General features: G+C 34.3%; 2 protein-coding genes across 3 annotated transcripts in view; one reads left to right on the top strand and one right to left on the bottom strand.

Moving 5' to 3' along the window:
• The window catches only part of LOC136853293 (probable glutamate receptor), an 8,965-nt gene extending 2,445 nt beyond the window's left edge, over positions 1-6,520 (bottom strand). The window contains exons 1-8 of the mRNA XM_067128654.1: positions 6,479-6,520; positions 5,330-5,433; positions 5,004-5,094; positions 3,320-3,478; positions 2,931-3,078; positions 2,069-2,286; positions 1,399-1,550; positions 938-1,048 (exon numbers count right to left, since the gene is read on the bottom strand). Coding sequence (XP_066984755.1) covers positions 938-1,048; positions 1,399-1,550; positions 2,069-2,286; positions 2,931-3,078; positions 3,320-3,478; positions 5,004-5,094; positions 5,330-5,433; positions 6,479-6,520 — 1,025 coding nt within the window. The remainder of the gene's footprint in view (positions 1-937; positions 1,049-1,398; positions 1,551-2,068; positions 2,287-2,930; positions 3,079-3,319; positions 3,479-5,003; positions 5,095-5,329; positions 5,434-6,478) is intronic.
• A 14,889-nt stretch (positions 6,521-21,409) lies between these two features.
• Positions 21,410-26,426, top strand: LOC136853451 (ras-related protein ced-10-like). Of its 2 annotated transcripts, none has more exons than XM_067129048.1 (4): positions 21,410-21,547; positions 23,664-23,856; positions 24,264-24,446; positions 25,171-26,426. In XM_067129048.1, exons 2-4 carry the CDS (start codon positions 23,710-23,712, stop codon positions 25,441-25,443), a joined length of 603 nt encoding a protein of 200 aa, XP_066985149.1. In that variant the 5' UTR covers positions 21,410-21,547; positions 23,664-23,709; the 3' UTR covers positions 25,444-26,426. The 2 variants fall into 2 exon arrangements, with proteins under 2 accessions (XP_066985149.1, XP_066985150.1); XM_067129049.1 differs by having other exon boundaries at positions 21,546-21,661; positions 25,171-26,002.
• Positions 26,427-26,661: the final 235 nt, after the last annotated feature.

The following is a 26,661-nucleotide window of genomic DNA, read 5'->3' as shown; positions in this document are numbered from 1 at the left end:
GTTAAAGTTTTATGGGCCGCTGCTCATACAGTATTAAACCGAGACCACCGGAAAGATAGATCTGTTTTCGGTGGCCTTGATTATACGATGTACAGAAAACTCGATTGCGCCGAAGAAACTTCAGCGTATTTTTTACTTGTTTATGGATCGAACTGATGAACAAACGGCAGCCTTTCGAAGTTTACTCAGCTTTTTATTCATTTCAGAAGACAGGTTTTCCTGCATGACTTGATGAATATGGGATATAATTTCCATAATTTGTTGCCTTATATCTTGGCAAAGTTTATTTGAGGTTATAAATTGAAGTTATACTTTTCGTTAACGTTTAGCAACCATCTTCCAGGCTTTAGTTTAAAACTGCAATGTGTTCAGGCAATATCTCAGAACTCGATGAAAATTTTGATTAGAATACCAAATGAAGCCATTAAATCTACAAAATAGCTGGTGTCATAAAGAAAAGGAAAATACCTTTAAGAGAAATTATGAAATGATTTTGTTATCTAATTGCAGTGGCGTGCTATACCCGAGAGAAAGAGAGAGAGAGAGAGAGAGAGAGAGAGAGAGAGAGAGAGAGAGAGAGAGAGAGAGAGAGACATTCTGTTCACCTTCTTAAGTTGAATAAAGTTAAGTCATGGTAAAAGCATACTAAAGTTCTCTTCTATAAGAGAGTTTTCTCTTAATAAAAAATGACATGTAAACCAGGTAACAACTTTTCTATCTTCCGCCAGCCCTTCGTTGGCTGAGTCGGTTGAGCTTCAGACTGTCACTCGATGGGCCGAAGTTCAATTCCCCCGGCCGGCTGATGAAGAGTTAGAGGAATTTATTTCTGGTGATAGAAATTCATTTCTCGCTATAATGTGGTTCGGATTCCACAATAAGCTGTAGGTCCCGTTGCTAAGTAACCAATTGGTTCTTAGCCACGTAAAATAAGACTTACAAGCGATTGGCTTTTGGCAGGCAGGTCGAATTCGTTTTGAAAGCCATTGCCAGTATTCCTCCGCTGTAAACCTTCTCTTTAGATATGTAGAGATGACAAGACCCAGTTGTACTGCAAAATAAGAATGAATCCATTCAATATAATACTAAAACTAATTCTAAGTCAGCAATTTGATGCGCGTCGGAAATTACGAGAAACAAACACTGGAACACTGTAAATGGTAAATTTGTCTTTCCGAAAGATTTTTTAGGAAGTAGCCAAACAGTACCTGAAGACTGTGGCGTTTCTATAAATACAGAAAATCACACATTTTACAAAGTTTATGTAACCATAGGGATAAGTCAAAACACACACCTTTAACAAATATATATATATAACAGAAATATTTACACGATTCAAGTACTCATTTCACTATTAAACAGCCAAGTTTAAGTGTGCTGTTATCATTTCAACGAACCCACCTGAAATCCCAGGACATGATTTTCTTCATGGAAGTGTGGTCACAAATGCCGGCAAATTCCCCGTCGGCAATTTCTTGCCTTGACCTCCAGCAGCTGACAAAAGTTCCGGCCTTTTTTGCGTAGATCTGACGCTTGACCTCGTCTTCCGATTCCTGGGTCAAAAACAATTCTGTTTGAAACTTGTGACTAGAAGCTGTTGTGAGATAACAATGGGGCTTAAGAAAAGTGACTTTTCATAGGTTACATTTTTTTAACTTTGTTCGAATAAAAGACAGATGACGAAAAAGGTGGAATGGAATATAGAATTTAGGCCATAGGCCAAACGCTGGTACCTGTGAGGTCACTCAGCGCTGAAATGGAAACTGAGAGCAAAAAGGTTTTAAAGGTGTAGCAGGAGAAAACCTTGCAGTTACGCTATGCAACAATTGTTAGGAAAAAGTAGAAAGTAAGATGAAAGAATTAGAGTATGAACCGAGGTAGAGTAAAAGGAATGAAAGGGGTTGCAGCTGAGGGCCGAAGAGACGATGCAAAGGTCCTTAAATAATGCCTACAGCGCACCTCAAGAGGTACACTGATGGCACTACCACCCTACGGGAATGACGAAAACGGCAGCTATGCAAGTGAGCTGGTAATTTACAACCGGGCAAAGATGAGAGAACTTGAGACTCACCTGAAGGTACTGATGCATCATCGTTCCAGCTTCGATCTTCCAGGGAAGAGCGGACTGCTTGAGAAGGTCCGCCAAGGAGTTGATGGGAATGACGACCTTCGGGACAGAGAGCATCGCCGTCAGGATCCCGCTATAACAGGACATGAAAACAAAGGAGGCTAAGAGCCACGTAATGACGATGACCTTTCCACCGTCGAATTTGGGCAGCCAGGTAGACCCTGCAAAGGACACAATAGACTGTCTCTTCGTGTGTCTCTAAATACAAATTTACAGGACTGAATTGAGATTTGCAGCTGTTAATGCTTTCAGAATTTAGAAACCTTAGTTAGAAAAGTAAACAGAGAATCTGCATTGTTTGTTTTGTCAGCCTTATTCCGTATGACTATGTACGTTCGTGAGTCGCTTCCCTCAAAGATTTTATTATTCTTTTCATGATGTAAAGACAGGGAGACGTGAGAGCAACAAATATAAAAGGATCATGTCCTCTTCATTATCTTTTACCTTAATTGAATTCATACCTATATACAGAGGAGACCTTTCACTATCAAATGTTGTTTACAAGATACTGAGATTATATATATATATATATATATATATATATATATATATATATATATATATATATATATATATATATATATATATATATATATATATATATATATATATATATGGCAAAATATCCAATTCAATACTGTGATATCACAACACTCTTTCTATATGAAAAGCACTTAAGTCACGTGTGTTAACAGAAATGATAAATATTCGTGTTTTGAGTGAACAAACTATAATGGTATACGAGTGTGGATTCGTGTACAACTCAGTGTCAAAGTTACCAAGTCATAAAAACCCATTATCTCACCCTTCTGTGACAACGACTGAATTGCAAACTTGGATGCTTTCGATACGATGTCGTTTTCGCGCTCTTCAAAGCACCTTGACTCCGCCCAGACCAAGAAGGACATAGCCACGGCAACGCTAAAGATACTGAGAAGGATCAGAGACCATACCTGTAAGGTCATAAGAGGTCATCCCTCAGACAGAGTCTTTGTTGGATGACAGTTTTATGCAAAATGATCAGTATGGGTGCAACACCTCAAATTTTCCTCAGTTAATGTTAGAAAAGATACTTCATCTTAAGTTTAGAGAACTCTTTGCTAAAACTGAGACTGTAAAACATAGAAATGATATTGAATAAAGAGAACCTATTTAAATCGTGGTCAGATAATATAGGTTATTTCCCTGACTTACCAAAGGAGTAAAAGGCTTAACGAATCCGCTGATGTCGTTGGAAAGCTTTGGTCTGATCATGAATATGGCGTAGTAATCGCCATATACTGGAACTGTGAAGTCGCAGACGGCCTCCCTCTCGTCTGTTGCGAAGAACGGACCCAGGGCGAATTCCACCTCCTGCAGGAGAAAGCGCTTTCAGATTTTCTCAATACGGCTTTCTCAGTCGAGTGCTTCTTTAGTGTTTTTCATTCTTCGTTGTTAAAGGTCTTCACTTTGTCAGAGAAGATATCGTAGTCTGAAGAGGTATCGAAGTAACCGTATGCGGTATCGTAGTCCAAATCGTATGCGGTATCGTAATCCAAACCGTATGTGATGTCGTAATCCAAATCGCATGCGGTATCGTAATCCAAATCGTATTCGGTATCGTAACCCAAATCGTATGTGGTATCGTAACCCAAATCGCATGCGGCATCGTAATTCAAATCGTATGTGGTATCGTAATCAAAATCGTATGCGGTATCGTAATCCAAATAGTATTCGGTATCGTAATCCAAACCGTATTCTGTATCGTAATCCAAATTGTATTCGGTATCGTAATCCAAACGGCATGCGGTATCGTAATCCAAATCGGATGTGGTATCGTAATCCAAAACCGTATGCGGTATCGTAATTCATTCTTAAAATAGATGATAAGGAAAGTGAAACTGCATGATGTACAGCAAATGACTAGACCTTAGTTACTGACGTTAATTTATGAATTAATGCTTTTTTAATAATATTGTGCAAAAGGCATTTTCCTAAAGAAAACATAATTACGGCAGTGTTTGTAATGTCGCTCAAGGCCTTCCTTACGGATCTCTTGTCTTAGTACGTAGAACACACAATAAAGGTTAATAGCAGTGAATGATTTATGTGCAATTAACATCTAGGGGTTAAAAATAAAAAAGACACCGCAAGTGGTGCACCTGTCAAATAAATAGCTCCACCATTTTGTCAGAAAATTTCTACCATTTGAAAGCGACATTTCAATTTTGCTTTTCATATCTTACTGAAAAAGTCCAAATTGCAATAACGTCTTTTTTCAGTCTTAAAACAGACTAGCACCTAAGCACTTATTGTATATAAAATTAATTACCCTTCCGATCTGCCACTTTTTCTGAAAACTTTCATATAATTTATCTTGGACATTCAGAGTATTGTTTATCACTTTTCTGAATCCAATTAAAAATTACATCTTGCCTAGTTATAAAATTCAGAACAAACGGGTCTGCATGTTTTCTTCAAGAATTACTAGGTAAAGCTGAATGTTTCATGCTGTACCGTTAATTAAAAAAAAAGAAGAATAATAATTTGTAATCAGTAATGAATTTCCAAATGAAGATTAAGACAAGAAACTTTTTTATGGGACGCGTCCATTGCATATTCTCTGTTTTTTTTTTTTCTTTTGACAAGAATTATGATCTCTTCTATAACAAAAACTATTTCACTTTCGTTGTTCCACAATACTAGAATTATTAAACGGAGAACATTGGTCATGTATGCTCTTAAACTTTAATAAAAGACAATTCATCCCGAGGGGATGAATATTTTGATTTCGTTTGTCCTTAAAACTAGGAATCCATTTGCATTTCTTTTCTGTCACCCATATGCGAAAGACAATGTCTTCTCTTTATAATATTCAAAATGAAAAATAATTTCTCACTTCTCTTTCCAGCATTCCAACCATGCCTATGAACGAACCATTTGGAAGGCGGGCGCTCCACAAAGCACCTTCTGGCCTCAGGATTTCGTAGCTTGAGAGAAGCGTGTGGGAGAACACAAACATCATTAATAAAAAAAAAACAATGAAGTAATGAACAAAGCAATAAATTAATAAATAGGTAAGTAAATAAATAAATTCGTATACCATGATTTTATTCATATAACTGAATACATTCAGTACTTATATTTTAGTGACGTCGACCTTATGGAATAATTGTGATTAATTTGGCAGAACTGAGATAATGTGCATCTGAAAAAAAAACTCACCTGAAGCCCATCATGGCAGAAAAAATATCTAGGAACTGCCCCATAGGACCTCCGATGCTGAAGGTGTTATTGTCCTTAAAAATGAGGTTGGTGTATGGAACCCACTGAAACAGATCAATGCAAAGCAGGTCAAAATACTATTAACTGGACATTTAATAAGGTATGGACAGGATGGTAACGTATTCAACAAAAAAAATGTAATTTAATTTTCTGAGGAGCAAGTATGGAACAGGAGTATAAAGCTCTTGAAAATAATTGGTAGTTAGACGAGTAATGGGCCTTAATTTCTCTGGTAATAACAATTTTGAGGAATAGTAGAAGGAGAAGCAACCGGGAGAATTAATTATTCTCACTCAAGTGTACTGACGTGATAAACAAAAGAGCTATGAATACATGGCAATAGTAACCTGTTTAAATGGCTAAGCAAATAAGATTATTATACAGCAAATATAACCATTCACAGATAAAATGCTTATTATAGACAGCGGAGTGTTTTTTAGTCGTACAGATATTTTTCTTGTACTAATACTTCAGTACTTCACAAGATTTCATTATAAAAAAGAGCACTTAAGTCAGTGAATTTCCATCTAGATTATTTTAGCTTTTAGCACTTGTTTAATAGAAATATCATATGACTGCTTATCAATACTGAAAGCTTTGCTTGCATTTATGGCCAAGAAAAATATCACGTCAAAATTCTGGTATGATATATGTAGGTTTTAAAAAATAAATTGAAATTTTGCGATGTGGTTTTCTAACTAGAAGACCTAAAAAATCAAAAGGCAAGAAAATGAGTTTTAAATTTAATAAAGGATGTTCTAACCTCATTAACACTTTCGATTCCAGCTTTTTAATTGATTTGTCATTATTATTTTTAGATTGCAAGATAGTTACTCTCTTTTATATGTCAGTAATTCTAGTTGAAATTATTTAATGGATGGGGGCAATTTATCTTATATTTTACCAAATGAAATTCTATTCAAATCTTATTTTTTTTATTTTATACCTGTCAAAGAATGCCTTCTCAACTTTTCGTATTGATAGATATCGTAGTGAGTGCTTATCCTTATGTGCTGAGAAATGACGTACATAATCTGTCATGAGTGGGATTATCTTTATAAAAAAAATAGTTTTAGAGGAAAAACTCACCTCCTCAGCTGCAATCTTCAAATGAGGTTTCTGGTGAGCCATGTCAATTAGGGGCTAATTTGGGCAAACACGTTTAATTTTGGCACCGTCGGAGAAGATTGATTAAATCTGCAATTTGTTAATAAGGGTAATCATTGTTATGTTTTTCATCCTAACAGAAAGCTTATAAATCTCTCTCTCTCTCTCTCTCTCTCTCTCTCTCTCTCTCTCTCTCTCTCTCTCTCTCTCTCTCTACTTTTTTATTCATATGAAAAAGATTAAATTCATATGAAAAACAATGCATTCATAGAGTGATGGGGTTTTATTTAATCTTTACACTTATTTTTTTTTCACCCCTAAAAAGTGCATAGTTTAACAAACAAAAATCTTACTGGGTAATGTATAAGGAGTCGTATATGGAAAAACTCATAAAAATACAGAAATCTATAAGAATCAGAAAGCCTCTAATATCATCTCAAAAGGAAAGTTTATTACTGAGACTCATAAATTCTTCCCGCTAAATGGTGAACCACCCAAGCCTATCGATAGGCCGGACTGTACCTTTTCCTCCCTAAATGTGATGTTACACAGATCCAGTTTCCTAAAATCTCGACGCTCACCACTAGGCACGAACTCCTGTACCTGGGAGTAGATTTGTGAGCGTGGTCCAAAATTCGGTTTGCATTAGAAATTCTCTCGTTTCGTTGTAGCTTTCCAAACTAAGAAAAAAAAAATTATCAGATCTAAACTGCATGACCTGTTCTTAACTATTCAGTTGTGATGGAAATTGTCTCGAGATTCCATACCCTCATGGAAGCGGCGGACATATTTAAGCCTATTATTACTCCTTGAAGGGAGACCGTATGCCATGTCCAATAGGTGAGGGGGTAATGCAGGTGCGAGCCGTGCTGTGGGAAAGCACAAAAATACTGCGTTGCAATCTTGGGTTGAGAACCGGGTACTGCAGAAGCTACCGGGTGCTCTAGGTCTAAGGTCGAGGTCCACCCAAAAGGTTACTGTTTCTTCAAAGACACGGTCAGTGGATGACCAAATACAATATATTCAAGCCGTTGTAGAACTTCATTATGCCCCTGTGAAGAGCTCCAATATAATCTTCAAGAAAAAATATTGTTAAGGACACCAGCAATCACTAAACCTTTAACCTGCATCAATCCTACCTCTCACCTCTGCTGCCAGCAGTCACAACCACTGAACGAGTCTCGCCCACCAACAAATGCCTGAAACACTCAAGCACAAACACCACAAGTTGTCTGTCTCCTACCGTATCCTCTCTGCTTTCTGTATGTTTATGTAGATTAAAAGCAGTATTTTTCTAAGAAAACATGCCATTCTTACTATCATGGCAATTGCTGTAAATTTCTTGTTACTTGATTAAAGATAAATCTATTTTATTCATTTCGTTAGTATTACATAAAAAAATCAACAGCAGATTAAGGGTTAGAATGTGATAAGGCAATAACCCAGTGGTTATTTCATATTTGGTTGCTCTGGTGTTGTGAAATCTTGATTCTGTTTGACAAATACAGCACCCTGTCTATTTTCTGCTAAATGTAAACACAGCAAGTCCCCTTATCCTTGTCCGAACCAGACTTTATAGGACTTTAATATCTGGTTCCATGGTGTTGGTATGTTAAGCCAACAATCAAATACGAAACATTTTCCGGCATGGAGGGCCTTGACTGTGACTACCAAATGCTTTTTGATATGCTATTTATGCTGTAGATATAATAATGACAAATTAATTTAAAGAGTCTCCCACATTCGAATATAATGGAAAACGTGTTTCTCATCAGACGTTGGGAGTTTTATCTTCATCAAAAGTAACAAACTTGGATTACACTTCTTAATGGTTTGACAGGTGGATTACCTCAAAATGCATATTATCTTGTAAACATGATTGCTTATTCTATTGACTTTTTCCATACGTTCATATTGAAAAATTATATCCAAACATTTTGTAATCATGGCCCTAATTCTAATCCCCAAAAAACCTGCGACCAACTGCAACGTTTTACAACTAAAATATCAAGGAACGATTTGAGAAACTCACACATGATTCCTGGATGAGAACGTTTTGAGATGGTTTAGTCAAGTAGAAAGAAAGGAAGACGAGATGTTGGTGAAAGGAGTACATATTTTGGAAATGTCAGACGGGGGGAGGAAAAGAGGAAAGCGTAGGAGGGGATGGATAGATGACAAGAAAGACACACTGACAAGGAGGGGCCAAAATATTTGGAAAATCAGATAAGGCATGCATTCATGCATTGTAGAGTTGATATTGTAGTTTGTGTATTGGGGTCTGATACATTGCCACTGAGACCCTTCTGTAGATGTATGAAGCAGGTAACATTGTGGAATTTCCAGCACAGAGGTACATCGATGACAGCAATCATAGCATAAATGTGGCAGAGATAATTAAGAAGATTTCTCTATGGCCACCCCTGGTTGGGGAGAAGATATATATATATATATATATATATATATATATATATATATATATATATATATATATATATATATATATATATATATATATATATATATATATATATATATATATATATATATATATATATATATATATATATATATATATATATGTACATATATATATATATATGTATATATAATATTGACATTTATTTCCCATACAGGGTAAGTGAATCTTTACAATAAATCAATATTGCTAAGGAAAAAAGCTGGCAATTTTTATATTTTCATTGCGTCCTAGTTCAAAACTCATTTAAGAGAAGAACTGAGGCTTAACTGTAATTTTTTTTAATTTTACCGACTTTATTAAGTTCTGACTGTTTATCCTCAGTGAAATACAAGATTATGTTACCAAAGTAAAAAAAAAAAAAGCAGGGTTTACTGCCCTTTATTTATCTCTTAGATCCTCTTGAAAATTCTTTAACGTCATCCCAATGCCGTTGTAAGTTAGTGTGGTGGTGGTCAAAATGTTTTTTTGCATTTACTTTACATAAACAGGTTCGTAATGTGTATTATAAATATGAGACTTCAACTTATTGGTAAGGAAAATAAACGTTATGTGAAACTTTTCTCTTTTATTTTCGAGTCGCGTAGCCTACTCGTCTGACATTCCAAATATATACAAATGTTCAAAAGTTACAGATACAATTTGGAGTAAGGTTAAGAGCTGGTATATATTAAAGTAATTATGTCTTGTATATCTGTCTAACATACCTTAATTAGCAGAGCAACAACTATACCTTATTTATGCCTACGATACCTTAACTTTCTCTCTCCTGCTTAGCGTGATACTGTAGTTTTAAACGCATTTTACGACAATAATTTTATGATGTGATATTGTATTAGAAAATTTACACAGTCATTATGATTACACCATCCAAAACATTTATAGGAGAACGTTTGTCTTTATGCCTAACCCACAGCTTTTGTTAAAAAAAAAAAAAAAAAAAAAAAAAAGGTCAGAACTGTTCAATGAGTCAGCTCTAAATCTACATTTTAATTCAAATTCAAGGGATGTCTTACATACCCAGTCGCCTATATGTACACGATGCTTTTCCTCGTTCAACTTGGCAATATATCTCGCACGAGAATTTGCACATAAACTTGAACATTGAATAGTTGTTTATGAAATTAGCTTTATGAAATTAGGAGACGAAACACCTCATGAAATTCATTCAACTCTACGAAGTCGTGAGGTCTGTGGATGTATTGCAGATAACCTTAGAAGCACAAAGCACTGCACAGTAGCTCATTAGATGCTGGTGTTAATGAAATTATTCATCAGGGTATCAGTAACGGAAAATGTATGGTTATACAGCAATTAGGAATATATATCAGTACTGTCAAGATTTGAAAAAACTCTCAAACTCAAAACAGTAGGACTGGTGTCGACTTTGTCAACCAACGTCGATTTCGTTCGAATAAGTTGATGACTTCTGAAGGAAATAAATTCGGTAGTTATACATTCCACTCTCTCTCTCTCTCTCTCTCTCTCTCTCTCTCTCTCTCTCTCTCTCTCTCTCTCTCTCTCTCAAATGATACCTATCTTTCTCCATTTCGATCTTCCTCTGTAGAAGACGTTTTTTTAAAGATATACACCCTCATCTCCTTTTCAACTCTTATTTCTCTGTTGCTCATTTAAATCCCTGAACATACTCACTGGATATTATATATTATCCCTCTGTTTTTCTGTAGATTAGATTCATACTTTCAAAATATTATATGTCTTTCGTTGTAATTAGTATTAATTGATATGCTGTGCTTTTTGCATTCTGTTCCTTGTCCAGTGGGCACACATTTCTCACATGGTATGTCCTGCTTTCGATTTTCATAAAAGATGGCATTCAGTGAATAATGTAAGAGATAGTATGGCATGGCATGAACCAGTCCTTCTACACAGACATAAAAAGTACTTTGCCAAGAGTTCCTTTTGTTTACTTTTGTCCAAATTACCGGTTACACACATAGCCGCTATTGTGGAGATCACACTGTGACTTGCCAAAAATAATTCAAACTTAGTTTCAGCCTTCGCTGTTCAATCAAAGTGTCATCTTTTTCCTTTTGTTTTCCTTAATTGGCAGGTTCCATTACTAATGTCACTGGTACTTCTGGATACTTCGAAAAGAAGTTTTCTCAGTACTGACTGCAGAGAGCAACACTTACGGAAAAATTTAACTCTACATGAAAATGAATTCTTATATATTTCGAACTATAAAATAACAGAACACTATTACTGTTATGCTAAGGCAACATTTATTTCAAAACATTTCCAAAGAAACTCAGACCGTACGTCGTACATCCCTTTTAAAGTATTTCATATTAGATTTCTATTTGTATTGAAAACTCAAAAAAAAAAAAAGCTATAAAAGCATAAATTCTTCAAAGTTGAAAATGGGTTTGAATTTTTCTTATTTTCTAGTCCTACAGTGTCACAATAACCATGCAGAAAAGGAACTGTCTCCCTTTAAGCCAATAACTTTTCCAAGATGACTAACCATACATTCAATTAGTCTTACAGAGACATCAGCTCGTCCCTTGACATCTTTCCAAAGACTCAAAGCCCTCTCAAAAGCCGCCTTGTCGTCTGGAGGCTGGTGGATAATCCAGTCTTGGCAAATAAGATTCCAGATATGAGACATGGGGTGACAGCCAGCATCCTTTCCAGCCCACTGACAAATCTGGATTCCTGGATGACTATTGAGCCAGGTCATTACTTCAGGAGTTTTCAGCAAGTTTTTACTGTTGTGTACGAGTGTGATGTTCGTTTTTTCTTCTGATCCTAACGCTGCGATTGAGGGAAGGATGCTGTCATTCAAAAGATGGACATAGTCTTCTGGGACTGTTTGTCGCGAGAAGCAGACGACATCTCCTAGACCATGTACCCACATCCATCCCAGCACAGATGTAGAGGACATAATTTGCTGAGATTTGTTCTGGGCGTCAGATGAAACTTTTTCCTTAACAAATTTTACTTCGCTGCAGAATATAACATTTTTCAGAGCTCCACAACCCTTCTGCATGTGATGATTGGTTAAGAATGTGTGTCTTACTTTGTCCATGAAACAGAGGTCTTTTCGCAGTATACCACTGGTGTGACACCAAAGAGGAGGAGAATTTTTATCAGAACGAGGGTTCGTCGATGCTAACTTTGCTACCGTAGCATTCTTAGCCTCCCTGGACACTCTTCGTCCTGTCTTGCGTTTGTCATGGACATTGCCCTCCTCTTGCCATCGATGAATCCACCTGTAAACGGTTGTCACGCTGATGCCAACTTCTCTCGCTATTGACCGAGCAGACTTTCCACTGAGCCAAAGTTTGACCAAATGGATTCGCAGGCCAATGTCCAGGGGCTTCCATGTTTGGGAGTATTCCATTCGGCATACAAAGGACCTGAATGATAACAGATATTTATTCTACTTGAACCTTTCATGCCATGCTTATTGCAGTACAGAATCAGATATATTTAAAGAATGCCGCTTTTGTTTTTAGATTGGCCGTCACTTTATTTCAGCAATATAGTTGTAATCTTCCAGAAAAATAAAAATGATTATTATCTTGAGTTCTGATACAACAGCCGTCTTTCACGACACCATCGAATATACCACAACCACTCTGCATTGTTACATAAAAACAGGAAAATAAAATATGCCTGTTTTTCAGTATACTGTATATAATACTCGCCACATAAACTTAACACAATCGTGAAAATGACTTTCATAATAATAGATAATCATAAAAATTATAGAAATTAACCATGTGTATCATCCAGCCTTTTATAAGTTATGTAGATAGCTTAGGCTAATTGGCAAAAAAATTTCAACACAGTAGCAAATAATTGCTTACAAGAATTTTAGAAGGGATAGAGAATAGAGAGTTATACAAATTTCGGGATTACGTTTACCCCTGAATGGATAAGTGACTTGGTCCTGTAAAGTAAATTTAGAAAGAATGCACAAAGTAAAGCTAGTTTGTGAAAGTGTGTAAACACCTATCTGAAAAGGCAGGAAACTTGTAAGTGAAAATGATTATTAGGAAAATGAAAAGTTGTAAAGGCTATCTACTAAGAGGAAGAGGGCTATTAAATTTGGGGAATAATGAAAATGGATGAAGTAACTGAGAATAAGGAGAGGAATTGGAAAGCTAAATGAAATGAACGAATGGTCTCATTGAAAAGAAATGAAAACAAAAAATCCAAAACCGGCGAAAATGAGAGCGATGGAAGTAAAAGAGCGGTCTGAAGATAAAAGGTGAATAAATATTTTTATTCTGCCAGTGAAATAATGTAATAAATTCGATATGTCCATAGAATCTAACTGAAGTAAATGCAGTTCATTTATATACGTATCGAAAGAAATATAGTCATAGTTATGTAGAATATCTTATAAAATACAATTATGATTCTAAAAAATACCCGTCTTAAAAAATGCCTGTGTTGGTTAGTTTTCATCATCATTTATTTAATTATTTAAAGTTAATTCATATGTTCCATGTGCCTCTAAAGTTTTAGACGGTGGTCAGGTGAAATGGAAATAAGAACTTTCTGTACGGTAATCGGAATGAAAGGAGATATTATGGCAAAGAGAACGCATATTCATACCGACTGACATGTGTATGGCAGAGTCGATATCAACTTATATCTCTCTTGATAGCTTGGTGGTCGAAGACACTGTCTGTAGCTGTTTTATTACCCTAAAGTGGGTAGTAAACGATATTTGTAGCTTAATACACACACACACACACACACGCACACACACGCACGCACGCGCACACACACACACACACACACACACACACATATATATATATATATATATATATATATATATATATATATATATATATATATATATATATATATATATATATATATATATATATATATATATATATATATATATATATATATATATATATATATATCCCCCCAAAATATATATAGATTTGCTTGTGAGTGTCCTGCATGATTTTCCCCAAAATTAGCATTTTCCCGTAACAAGGGATATACAACAATATATATATATATATATATATATATATATATATATATATATATATATATATATATATATATATATATATATAGAGCCTCGATGGCTCAGTCGGTTACAGCAGCAGCTTCGGACTTAGTAGAGGTCTGTGGCGCGGGTTCAAATCGCAGCCGACTGATCAGAGAGGCAGACACTTTGCTATCCGTGTAGACATCCCGGGATTATATATGTAATCAACGGATAGGTTTGTTTAAAAAAGCAAATGGGTGTTACAGACTAAATACACACACAAAACAAAGCCACTACAACACCTTCTAAAACATAATAAACATCTCACACATCTCGAACTCTCGCCATACCCGCGCAACAACTCTCGCTGCTGGGAAGAAAGGGCGTTGGGTCGGGTATGATACATGAAACATACGCTACCGGGGTCTAAGCGATGTCAGGCAGGGCAGCCGATCGAGACTACGGTCTACACCAAAGCCAAATCAAAAGTCCTTCAAAAGAAGGCATCGTGCTTACCCCATACAAAAATGGGAAAAAGCACGTTAAAAGTAGAAGAAGAAGAAGAAGAATATATATATATATATATATATATATATATATATATATATATATATATATATATATATATATATATATATATATATATCACCTGAAGCTACGTGCTGCCTATGACTGCTGAATCAGGAATGACCCGACTTTATAAAGAAAAAGTCCTGAACGGTTCCCCATTATTTTGTGGAGACATCTTCAAGTAGACTGATACCTAGTGGCAGATATTGACATTATATATTCTTAGATGACACTCTATACATACGATTGAATGGATATCAGTACCCGAGAGAAAGAGGAGCCTAACAAAAGTAATTAATTATATTTTGGTCAACCTGTCTGATAAACCCATTGATCGAAATACTTATGACTTCAGTTACCGCTTAAATTTCACATTATCTTATAGTGCAGTGAACAGTGTGGAGATTATTAAATAATATGAAATCTGGACAAGTATATTGTCATTTTTAGTGGACTGTCAATATGTCAAAGGAGTTGTTTACGCAAATATGAAAATAATAGATACTCCAAAAGATTCGTGGTATTCATAAAGGAATTTGAAGGTAATAAAAATATGCAAGTGATGAAAGCTGTTAGGTCTGATTAACCAGAATATTTACAAATAAGTAAATACGTAAAAACAATTAACATTCTTATGAGAAGGGAAAATACTCATTCAATTCAGTAAGTTCCACAGACGATGTGAAAAGTATTGTCTATAAAAAAAATCTTGAATAATCACTAAAGAGACATGAACACTTGACAAAAGGCTTTTGTGTAACCTTTCAAACTTCATTGCATTTATTTGGACAAATAAAAACGCAATAAACAAATTTTCCAAGTAGGCCATTTACACGTATTAGCTCTGCTGGCTCTGCTTCACGATTTTGGAAAAATACCCTGTTGTTATACTTAACCCTTTAATTATGCAATTTCTAATGCTAATATAAAGAAGAATGTAGGCTCAGTAAATCAAATAAATGATGTATATATCTGCAGTGAATTTAAGTTTGTGAGTTTCAACGTAATGTCATTTTTCACCAAAGTATCCACTGATTGGCTAGAGTTTCTATCCGGTTCCTTAAAGAGAAAACAGCTGGGTATACGTTTTTCTGAGGTCGCCTGAACAGCATTAATTAAAATAATGTGATTTTAATGCAACGGAAATATTACTCATGCAATTTGGTCCAGTTTTATGCAACCTTTACATGAAAGTTTCAGAAAGTACAATATTAAGTAAAATTATTCTGCGCAATGAAATATGTTTTAGGTCTGCGGACGAAATATTTATTTAGCCCGGGAATGCAAGCATTAATACTTTCTTTGGTAAATAAAATTTATTTGTGTTATCCATGAAATTCACCATGAAAATGGAAAATGACAGAGACATGCCTTTTTTTGGATTGCCTAGTATATAGAGATAATAATGGATTTAGATTTAGTGAATACAGAAAAGTCTGCATATTTTTTTCTGGTTGCAATAATAAGGCCCTGAATATGTTGATGATAATACAGATGTAATTAGGCATACAGGCGAGAAATAAAAACAAATATCCTGCTACTGTATAAGAAAATTAATCAAGTACTAAGATAAAAACTTTTTATGAGAATAGTAATAGAGAAACATGTACAACATAAACCTGCTTGTACTTCCATACAGTAATAATTTTCAATATATCAACCATTTATTTAAAACTTTATCGTTGATGTGACACTTAAGAAAAGAAATGCAATGAAAAAGTATTTATAAATGATCTAACAATATCCAAGGATGTGTTATGAAATCCGATATAAGTCATTCGGGTTTTGTTTACATTTAAAAAAAAAAATAAGAAAAAGTAATTTTCTCTGGAATAAGACGTTTTTCTTATTTTTTACTGCCTCTCTTTCATCAAAAGAAAATCTTACATATTATTCAATTTTTCATTTTTACTTTTCTTACCAAACTGTTAGCCAGAGGAATTTTTTCTTCATTCTTACTTAGACATTTACTGACGCAAACTAAAGTTTTACCAAGTTGTGTTAAAGCGCAAACTTAGAAACAGATTCCACAGCATCCGTAACTGAACTGACGACGCCTAAGGGAATCTCGTAATTAAGTTTCTGTTACTCCCAACTCCGGCATTTATACACATTTCTTCATTATCGACCTCACTTCTTACAAGTCTCCTTTGAAGATTTATGGAATTATGTCAACAATCTTTTCTTCATTACTCCAGTATTAATCAGGGAGAGAATGTATATGGTAGGGACAATAGTTTTACTAGACTTTTCAATGAGAGCAAGCCATGCTAGAAGATATTGCTTACTAATCACTTACATATATATATGTATATATAGTATATATATAAATATATAAATATATATATATATATATATATATATATATATATATATATAATATATGTATGTATGTACATATATGTGTGTGTGTGTTTATATATATATATATATATATATATATATATATATATATATATATATATATATATATATATATATATATATATATATATATATATACGTGAACAGGGTGTGGGCAGCATTACAGCTTGCATTGAGGAGTTTTGTTTCATGTTCATGTATGCATACCTTTTCATTTTCTATGCTGTTCTTCTTACCAGAATATTACAAAATTGCGGCGCATCAGAAAGACCGGAACTTTTACAAACATCTTTTCTAAGAATTTTCTTTTTAAACATTAGTAAGGAGTCAGTATGGATTATATTCCACCAGTTATAACTGCCTCATTTCCAACATTTTCCAAAGACTAAAAAGGACAGCAAAGCGATGATGTATTTTGGAATTAACATAGAAAAATACACTAGAAATTTTCATGCTTGTATAAAAAAAGTTAATCCAAATAACAGACAGAGGACGGTACCTTCTAATCTTCAACAGAGGATGCCAAGCACAAGCAAGCAGACTCTCGTTCACCAGTCTCCCAGGAGGCAATGCAGACTCAGACCTGTTGCTGCGACTTATAACAGGTCGTAAGCCCCCCTCGTAAGTGACTCGCGCGTCATTAATTCCCTGGAAAGGTGAAGAAGATCACCTGAAAATACCGATAATTTTTTCGCGACGAGTGATGTTGAAGAGACGGCTTTTCATTATTCAGATGTTTCAATTGTACAGCATCGGTAGCAGCCACCAGTCGATTCTTTGTTAAAACCTAGACTATTTGGGAGATGTCAAACGCTCGCACAAGTGCAATCACTCCCCCATATATATATATATATATATATATATATATATATATATATATATATATATATATATATATATATATATATTTATATATATATACATATTACTATATATATATAGTATATATATATATATATATATATATATATATATATATATATATATATGTGTATAAGATATTCGCTATTAATTTAGGAACTCTCATAAAGATATGTACTTGAGGGGCACTGAATAAAATTCGGGAGGCCAAATTTAATTAATATTTTGTTTTTATTTACTAATTTTCAAAATATTTTTATTCTCTGTTACAGAACACTAATAACAAAAAAATTATTATTTATGTATCTTCCCAGAACACATGCGCAACTAAATATCGTTGCCTTTGGCAAGTAAAATGCCGGCAAAATATTGTAATTCATTCTGAGATTCGAGGCTTGCGTCACTAGAGCTCTCTCTCTCTCTCTCTCTCTCTCTCTCTCTCTCTCTCTCTCTCTCTCTCTCTCTCTATCCCCGTATATATATATATATATATATATATATATATATATATATATATATATATATATATATATATATATATATATATATATATATATATATATATATATATGTCTATTACATTCGAAGCTTGCATCACTAGAAATGTATATATATATATATATATATATATATATATATATATATATATATATATATATATATATATATATATATATATAGCTGAGAGGGTAGGTGGCTACTATCAACCGAGGCAAACAGGACCAAGGGCAGAGAAGACGTCCATAATAACGGCATAACTTTATTGGTGCTTACGTTTCAAGACATCTGTCTCATTATCAAAACTGGAATAAGTAAAATATAAATATAAAATCAGACTCGTACTTAAAATTACAATCAAAATATTAAAAAGTTATACAAAAGAAAGACAAAATTAAGAAGACCGTTACCGTTTGTTTGGAGTATAAAAGTAAGTGACATAAACAAAGAATTCCAGGCCGGGGTAAACTCACGTCAGGTACAGAGTTGTTGAGGTAGTTTGGTTGTTCAATCTTGGTACTAGTAGTTTAATAAAAAGAGATTCAAAGATAGGAAGCGAAGAACTGGGGACTTTGGAAAGTATTTTAAAATTTCTATAATCAATTTCTGTTTTACATCTTTTGGCGTGTTCTCGAATATTTGAAAACTCTGGATTAGATAATTTGACTCCAGTTCTATAACTGACCCCCCTATGACAATCAATTCGCACTTTCAGTAGGCGACGTGAGGCGCCACGTATTTCCCCTGACTACATCGGGGGCAAGCAAATAAATAGACGATGCTTGATGTCATAAGAGGGCTAATTTTTGTCTTTGTACTGGAATAATGATTTGATATTAAGAGGATTGACCGGAATCAATTTACAATTAATGGCAGGTGCATACTGTTGAATTAGGTTATTCAAAGTGTTGTAAAAGACTTATCGTGGATCATAGGAGACTGGCGAAAAATGTCATCTTAGGAACTGTAGGTATTTGTAATTTAGGTATATATTTTATCATTCAGAAATTTATTTAAATAGGTATAAAAAAAGTCTGGAAGGGTAACAATTGTCTCGAAAGTATTTGTATAAAAAAGTTATTTCATTATTAAAACCAAACCAGCTGGAAGTTATATTAAAAGCTCTGTGGAAGACGGTAACCAAGGAGTTTAATTTAAAATTAAAACAGCAATGGCTATAAAAATTCAAACCTAGACCGGAGAAAGTCTTTTCCTAAATACTGATGAATTAAAACAATCGTTTTCTCGAGTAACTAAAACATCCAGAAAGGGTAATTTATTATCATTTTCATGCTCAATCGTGAACCTAATATTTGGATGTGCTGTGTTAGCATACTGGAGAAACATTTCAGCCCTTTCTTTGTCTCTAAAAAGTACAAAAGTGTCATCTACATATCTACAATAGAAAAGGGGAGGAGGCCAGAGGGCAATTGTCCAGCAATTGCTCCTCTAGTGAACACATAAAAATATTGGCAAATGTCGGGCCAGTGGAGACCCCATCGCCATTCCTTCTACTTGACAGTATGAAACTCCATTAAAAATGAAGGCAGTGTCCACTGCCAGTTGTAAAAGTTTCTTAAAATTATCTCGGTTAAAACCCTTAAACATAGTGTTAGTTTCAATATAAATTTTGTTAAGAATTATCTCAATTGTCTCTTCCACAGGGATTGTTTTAATTCATCAGTATTTAGGAAAAAGACTTTCTCCGGTCTAGGTTTGAATTTTTATAGCCATTGCTGTTTTAATTTTAAATTAAACTCCTTGGTTACCGTCTTCCACAGAGCTTTTAATATAACTTCCAGCTGGTTTGGTTTTAATAATGAAATAACTTTTTTATACAAATACTTTCGAGACAATTGTTACCCTTCAGACTTTTTATACCTATTTAAATAAATTTCTGAATGATAAATATATACCTAAATTACAAATACCTACAGTTCCTAAGATGACATTTTTCGCCAGTCTCCCTATGATCCACGATAAGTCTTTTTACAACACTTTGAATAACCTAATTCAACAGTATGCACCTGCCATTAATTGTAAATTGATTCCGGTCAATCCTCTTAATATCAAATCATTATTCCAGTACAAAGACAAAATTAGCCCTCTTATGACATCAAGCATCGTCTATTTATTTGCTTGCCCCCGATGTAGTCAGGGAAATACGTGGGCGCCTCACGTCGCCTACTGAAAGTGCGAATTGATTGTCATAGGGGGGTCAGTTATAGAACTGGAGTCAAATTATCTAATCCAGAGTTTTCAAATATTCGAGAACACGCCAAAAGATGTAAAACAGAAATTGATTATAGAAATTTTAAAATACTTTCCAAAGTCCCCAGTTCTTCGCTTCCTATCTTTGAATCTCTTTTTATTAAACTACTAGTACCAAGATTGAACAACCAAACTACCTCAACAACTCTGTACCTGACGTGAGTTTACCCCGGCCTGGAATTCTTTGTTTATGTCACTCTACTTTTATACTCCGTACAAACGGTAACGGTCTTCTTAATTTTGTCTTTCTTTTGTATAACTTTTTTAATATTTTGATTGTAATTTTAAGTACGAGTCTGATTTTATATTTATATTTTACTTATTCCAGCTTTGATAATGAGACAGATGTCTTGAAACGTAAGCACCAATAAAGTTATGCCGTTATTATGGACGTCTTCTCTGCCCTTGGTCCTATATATATATATATATATATATATATATATATATATATATATATGTGTGTGTGTGTGTGTGTGTGTGTGTGTGTGTGTGTGTGTGTTAGGGGTATGCACACAAGTGCAGGCGTGCATATGTATATTTGCAATCCCGTACCTGTGTGTGTGTGTGTTGTGATCTACAGTAGATCTTTGGATATCGTGTGCGATGATCTCTCAGTTTCGGCACTGGAATAATAGACTTATCTAAATTAGGATATATCTAAACGCCATTTCTACTCGCGAAGCACTGTTGGAAATTTGCATATAAGTAGATAAGCAAAGGTGCATAACAACCATGTTAATCTTGGTAGTTAGGGAAATGCGTAAACAGTAGTAAAAGCGAGTAATTACTTTTAAGCAGAACAAATATTTAGAGTTCTGCATTCCGCTAGTTAACAAGAAATGGGAAACAATTCAAATGATTGTTGACCTCTGGCTTAACGGTAATTTTTCTCAATGTTTACTTTCATCTCTGTAAAGGACGGAAGACGGTGAAATAACACTCATTTGATCTTTACCTGTGACAGCGCTGTTCCCAATACCTGCCTTCATTGCGGATCGGGGCTTCTTTTATACGAAAGGTACGCTAATTTTGAGATTTTACGTCTGTGAATTTTGCAAGGGTATTTGGTCTCGTTTTCCTACTCATTCCCTTATTATAAGAAGAAAACTTACATAAGAGTGGATTTACCCAGGTATTTTCTCCTTGTTTGCATGATAAATAGCATGTCTGGAATTCCTTGGGTTGGTGAATTTTTATTTGCAATAGCCTGAGCACCTCTTTCTATCGTTACAATCTGTGTCTATTTTATACCAATGAGTGATGACAGCAAGTTTGGATATTCACATGACATTGTAAACTTTTAGATAATGTCCTTTGATCATCTCTAGTAACCATTAAAATAGTGAACGAATATTCTAAAGAGAATTTAGTTCGCTTTCCAGGTTGAAACTAATTAACTTCAGTTATTGTTATTTGGTTCAACGAGACTGCTTAGCCGCATTTGTAAACTCAAGACTTACCGGAGGGATTTGTTCTTAACTGGAAAATGAGAACTGAATAATAGTAAGAGACCGTGGGAACGGATGGCAAGGAAAAAGCGGGAAGTTAGGAACTAAAACTGACAAATTGGCTTAACCAGTGAGATGCAAGAAGATCCGATAGGAGCGACTGAAAATATAAACTTGGATGCTGATGATGATGATGATGATGATGATGATGCGTCTTAGCAACCGAAGGGACGCTGAAAAGAACCTTTAATACCATACAGAGTGCAGCGTGTAAATTTGCCATTTGATTTTGTACTGTGATTGTGCTGTTCCTAACATCTGCCCTTGCCACGGGTCAGGGTTTCTGTTATTCGAGGGGTGTGTTTCGTTTTAGATTCTTCACTTCTATGAATTTTTGATGTATTTGGTTTTTCTCCCTTACGTACTGCCTTAGAGCGGAAGAAAACTTAGATGGAAAACGCTTGGTTTTGTTATTTGTAACTTCGAAACACAATGTTAAACATAGAAACACAAAGAAGTTAGGCCTTTTGCACTTTGCTCTACATGGAAACTTTGGGATAGCTCTCTTGTTCTTTCCTGAATTTATAGCAAAAACTTAAAACCCGTCAGGAAATTTAAAGGTTACACCCAAAATCCAGAATTATTTTTTCAAGAAGTCTGTCTTGTATAACTGGCAGTCAGTCAGTGCTGGAATCATTCAGTACAACCTTAGTTAATGGATACTCATGGCCAATTACTTCCTCAATTTTATTTCCTTGTTCCTTGGTTCTTTTGGAGAGCACTTTTTGACTTAGTGAGTTACTGTTTATCACCTGTCTGTACCATGTTACCGTTAATTCTTCTTCTTTTAACGTACTTACTGTTAATATTCAACTAAATATCAAAGAAGTTCCCAAACATAGTTTTCTTTCCCACCAACAGAAAAATAAGTTATATGTATGTATATATATATATATATATATATATATATATATATATATATATATATATATATATATATATATATTATATATATATATTATATATATATAATTATATATATTTATATTATAATTATATATATGTATATAATGATACATATAAATACATATTTATGTATATATATTATGTTCAATATATGTTATATATATATATATATATATATATATATATATATATATATATATATATATATATGCGTCTGTATCCTTAATTTCTTTGATAGAGATATAAATTATGTATCAACCATAGAGTTTGAAATACATCCGGGTCTTTGTAGTGAATTTGACGAACCAGCTGTAGAAATACATCATAGGATTGGTCCTAACGTAATTCCCTGTGGCACTCCTTTACTTAATGTTCATACAAATATGAATTTTCAATCTGTACAGTTTTCCTGGCATGTAAATTGTTTTCCAAGCACCCAAGGGATTCATCAACCATCCCTGATGATCCCAGATCATTTAAAAGTGGCTCGTTCAAACCTATATATAAAAAAATACATTTGGATCAAGTATAACCAGCTAACTACATTTTTCCCCTTCATTTCCAATAGATCATTACAGTAGAGAATATGGCATACTTGGAAGACTATTATTGCGTATATACTGACTATCCAGTAAACCTTTAACCATTTCGATATAAATAGCCAGTTCAAGATCATATATTATAGCACTTTGACCATGAATGATAATTTTATTATTCCAGATTATAATACCGCTAGGAAAGAACATTTACTCCCAGCTGTTAAGACATGAAACTTGAATTATGCAAAGTGTGGAACAAACATTCGGTGGAAAAGACTATAAAAATCGTCGTTGTTGGAGATGCAGCTGTGGGCAAAACAAGTCTGGTAATGAGCTACACACAAAATACATTTCCAACTGGCTACGCTCCTACGGTAAGTAGACCAAGTATTTGTTCGGTTTCAGTATAACTTTAACCTCAGTACAGATGCATTCATACGGTTTGTGTAAATTGGAGTAGGTTTATGCTTGTGACTTTACAACCCCCTAATGCTATATCAAGCTTGGAACTGAATATTTTGGAATATGGAAAGTAACAGCCTTACAATACATGTTAGTCAGCATTAATAATTGATATTCTTAAGAAAAGTAGAACCAAAGTGATGGTTATATTCTTGTTCACATTGTTGAAGACTAAAGAGAAATAACGAAATAAGATAAGAGCCCTGTATTTTTTATCCACTGATGTGCACAAAGTAAATATTAGTGGAAAATGCATATAATTCTCCTATAAAACTTATTATCCATTCATAAATTTTTCACTGTCTCTTTTATTCCACAGATATTTGATAACTTTGTTGCCAATGTATTGATTGATGGAGAACCGTACAAAGTAAACTTGTTTGACACTGCTGGTCACGAGAACTTCGACAGGATAAGGCCACTGACCTACCCAGACAGCGATGTTGTTCTGATATGCTTCTCAGTGAATAATATGAATTCCTTCCAGAATGTTAAAAATGTGGTAAGTTAGAACTGTTGTTTTTAATTCTCTGGGTAGATGGATGGATAGATAGGTAGGGACAATCCTTCCTTTGTATTAACAGAAAGAGGCATAGTATAGCTTAGTTAAGGTATGACTGAATTTGAGACTGTTATACAGAAAGCAGAAGGATTGTTAGGATCTAGCAGTGCAGGTTTTACACTGTTAAAGGTTGTATAGAGAAAGCATAATGGAACAGTTCCGTTCAAAAGTTTGAAAATAAGTTCCAAAAATTTTGTATGTCTTTATAATATTACAAATCTACAGAAACCTTACAAGAGAAATATTAAGTGCAATAAGGATGTTTTTGCATATGGTATAAAAGATCACTTACTTGTTGGATTGTGGTGCAGAATTACGTTAAGGTATGTTTTGCTCCTTCTTAGCAGTTTATTATGTACTTGGTGACGAGATATTAAGGAGAAAAATAGGATACATAGGTACTCACTTCAAGGTTTAGAAAAGGTGTCATGAATGTTGTGGGTAGGTTGAAGGTTGTAGGCACTCTTTACTTGGTGATAGTGAAGAGAAGTCTCAGACACTGGAGAAGCAGTACATACAACTCCATATGCAATAGCACAATATTACTGGCATGTAAAACCAAACTCAAAACAGGATCAGAAAATTAGTCAACCTGGCGACCAGACATTTAACGTTAGAACTGAACACCAATATGCCAGTATTGATAAATCAATTTCATTTCCAGTGGATTCCGGAAGTGAAGAAGTACTGCCCCAATACCCCATACGTGTTGGTTGGAACGAAAACGGACCTTCGGAAAAATGGTCGCTATTCCGAAGAAAATCTTGGTTTTATCAAGTATTTGGATGGCCGAAGACTTAGCCGGGAGGTGAAAGCAGTTGCTTACTTCGAGTGCTCAGCTCTGACTACAGAAGGACTGAAGAATATATTTGACGAGGCCATATTAACTTCTGTGACGGCAGAGATGACACAGGGTTGCGGGTGCACCATCTTGTAGCATGTCCTATGATAATAGTCTTCAGTTTTATCATAACCAGATGCTCGATGAAGAAAATGTTCCCAAAATACATTCTAATTCTAATCACTGTATAGTATGATAAGATGATTGAAAACATCTGAAAGACTTGAGCAGGTTCGCGGTCTGTATCATATTTAACGGATCTCAGCCTGCTCTTTTGAGTATCTATTTTAATCAGCAAAAATAATAGGTCTGTAATGTTTTGATTATTTGGTAAGGGGTTGTTGGTGTTTCTAGGACGTAGCGTTTTGAGTTAATTGCTAATGCCTTGTGGCTGCTTAGATTCTGAACTAATGTCCAGCCTAGTTAGCGAAGGACGGTTAGGATGGAATACATTTGTTCTGGCGGATATAAATAAAAAAAGTTCTAATTAAAGAATATTCTTTGTGATACTACATTCCTTTTTATGACCATTAAGGGTAAAGCTTTGCAATTACTGTATTCAATTCAGTTCAAGAGTGAACAAATGCATATAATTTTCAGCCGGTTACAGATCAGCACCAGTGAATATTAAACGACTAATAAATTTTTTTAAACTTATCTTTTTTAAATAAGACTTTCCTTGTAAAAGGGTTTTTTTTTTCAGAAAAAGATCTCTGCCGGTTTGTTTAAATTTTTTCTCTGATACACCATATGTTTGAATGACATTTCCTTAAATATAAATTCATATGAAAGTCCGTAGTTAAGCTTTACTTACCTTATGATAAGATGTACAAAATTGAATTATTTTCCCAGTTGATTACTTTGTTTTGTATGAAATTACTGAAAGGAATGTCACGTAACTGACATCATTTTATAAGTTTATGAAATAAGGTTACTTTGAATTATCGTTGGTAGTGGTTTTGGTAGATTTGTCGTATTACAGGATCTTAAAACCTAATGCTCAGAACGTAATGATGTTCATTGAGTATACGTTTGAATAATAAAGTGGGCAGTTCCTAAATATACTGTCTGTTAAATCAGTCTTGTTTTGTTCACTAGTTCGGTTGTCCTTCACAGAAAAATTAGCATTTGCATATGTGAAACAAACATATTTTTTTTGCTTGGCAAGGGTAGCGTTGGTGCTTGAAGAGTGAAGGCATTTTTTTAAAATAAGGATTGGAATGGAATATGAAATTTAGGCCAAAAGGCCAAGCACTGGGACCTATGAGGTCATTCAGCGCTGAAATGGAAATTGAGAGTAAAAGGTTTTAAAGG

Source organism: Macrobrachium rosenbergii, chromosome 27 (assembly GCF_040412425.1).
Source record: "Macrobrachium rosenbergii isolate ZJJX-2024 chromosome 27, ASM4041242v1, whole genome shotgun sequence".
NCBI lineage: Eukaryota > Metazoa > Arthropoda > Malacostraca > Decapoda > Palaemonidae > Macrobrachium > Macrobrachium rosenbergii.
Note: the sequence above shows the minus strand (reverse complement) of the source record. Positions and strands in the feature narration are given on the sequence as shown.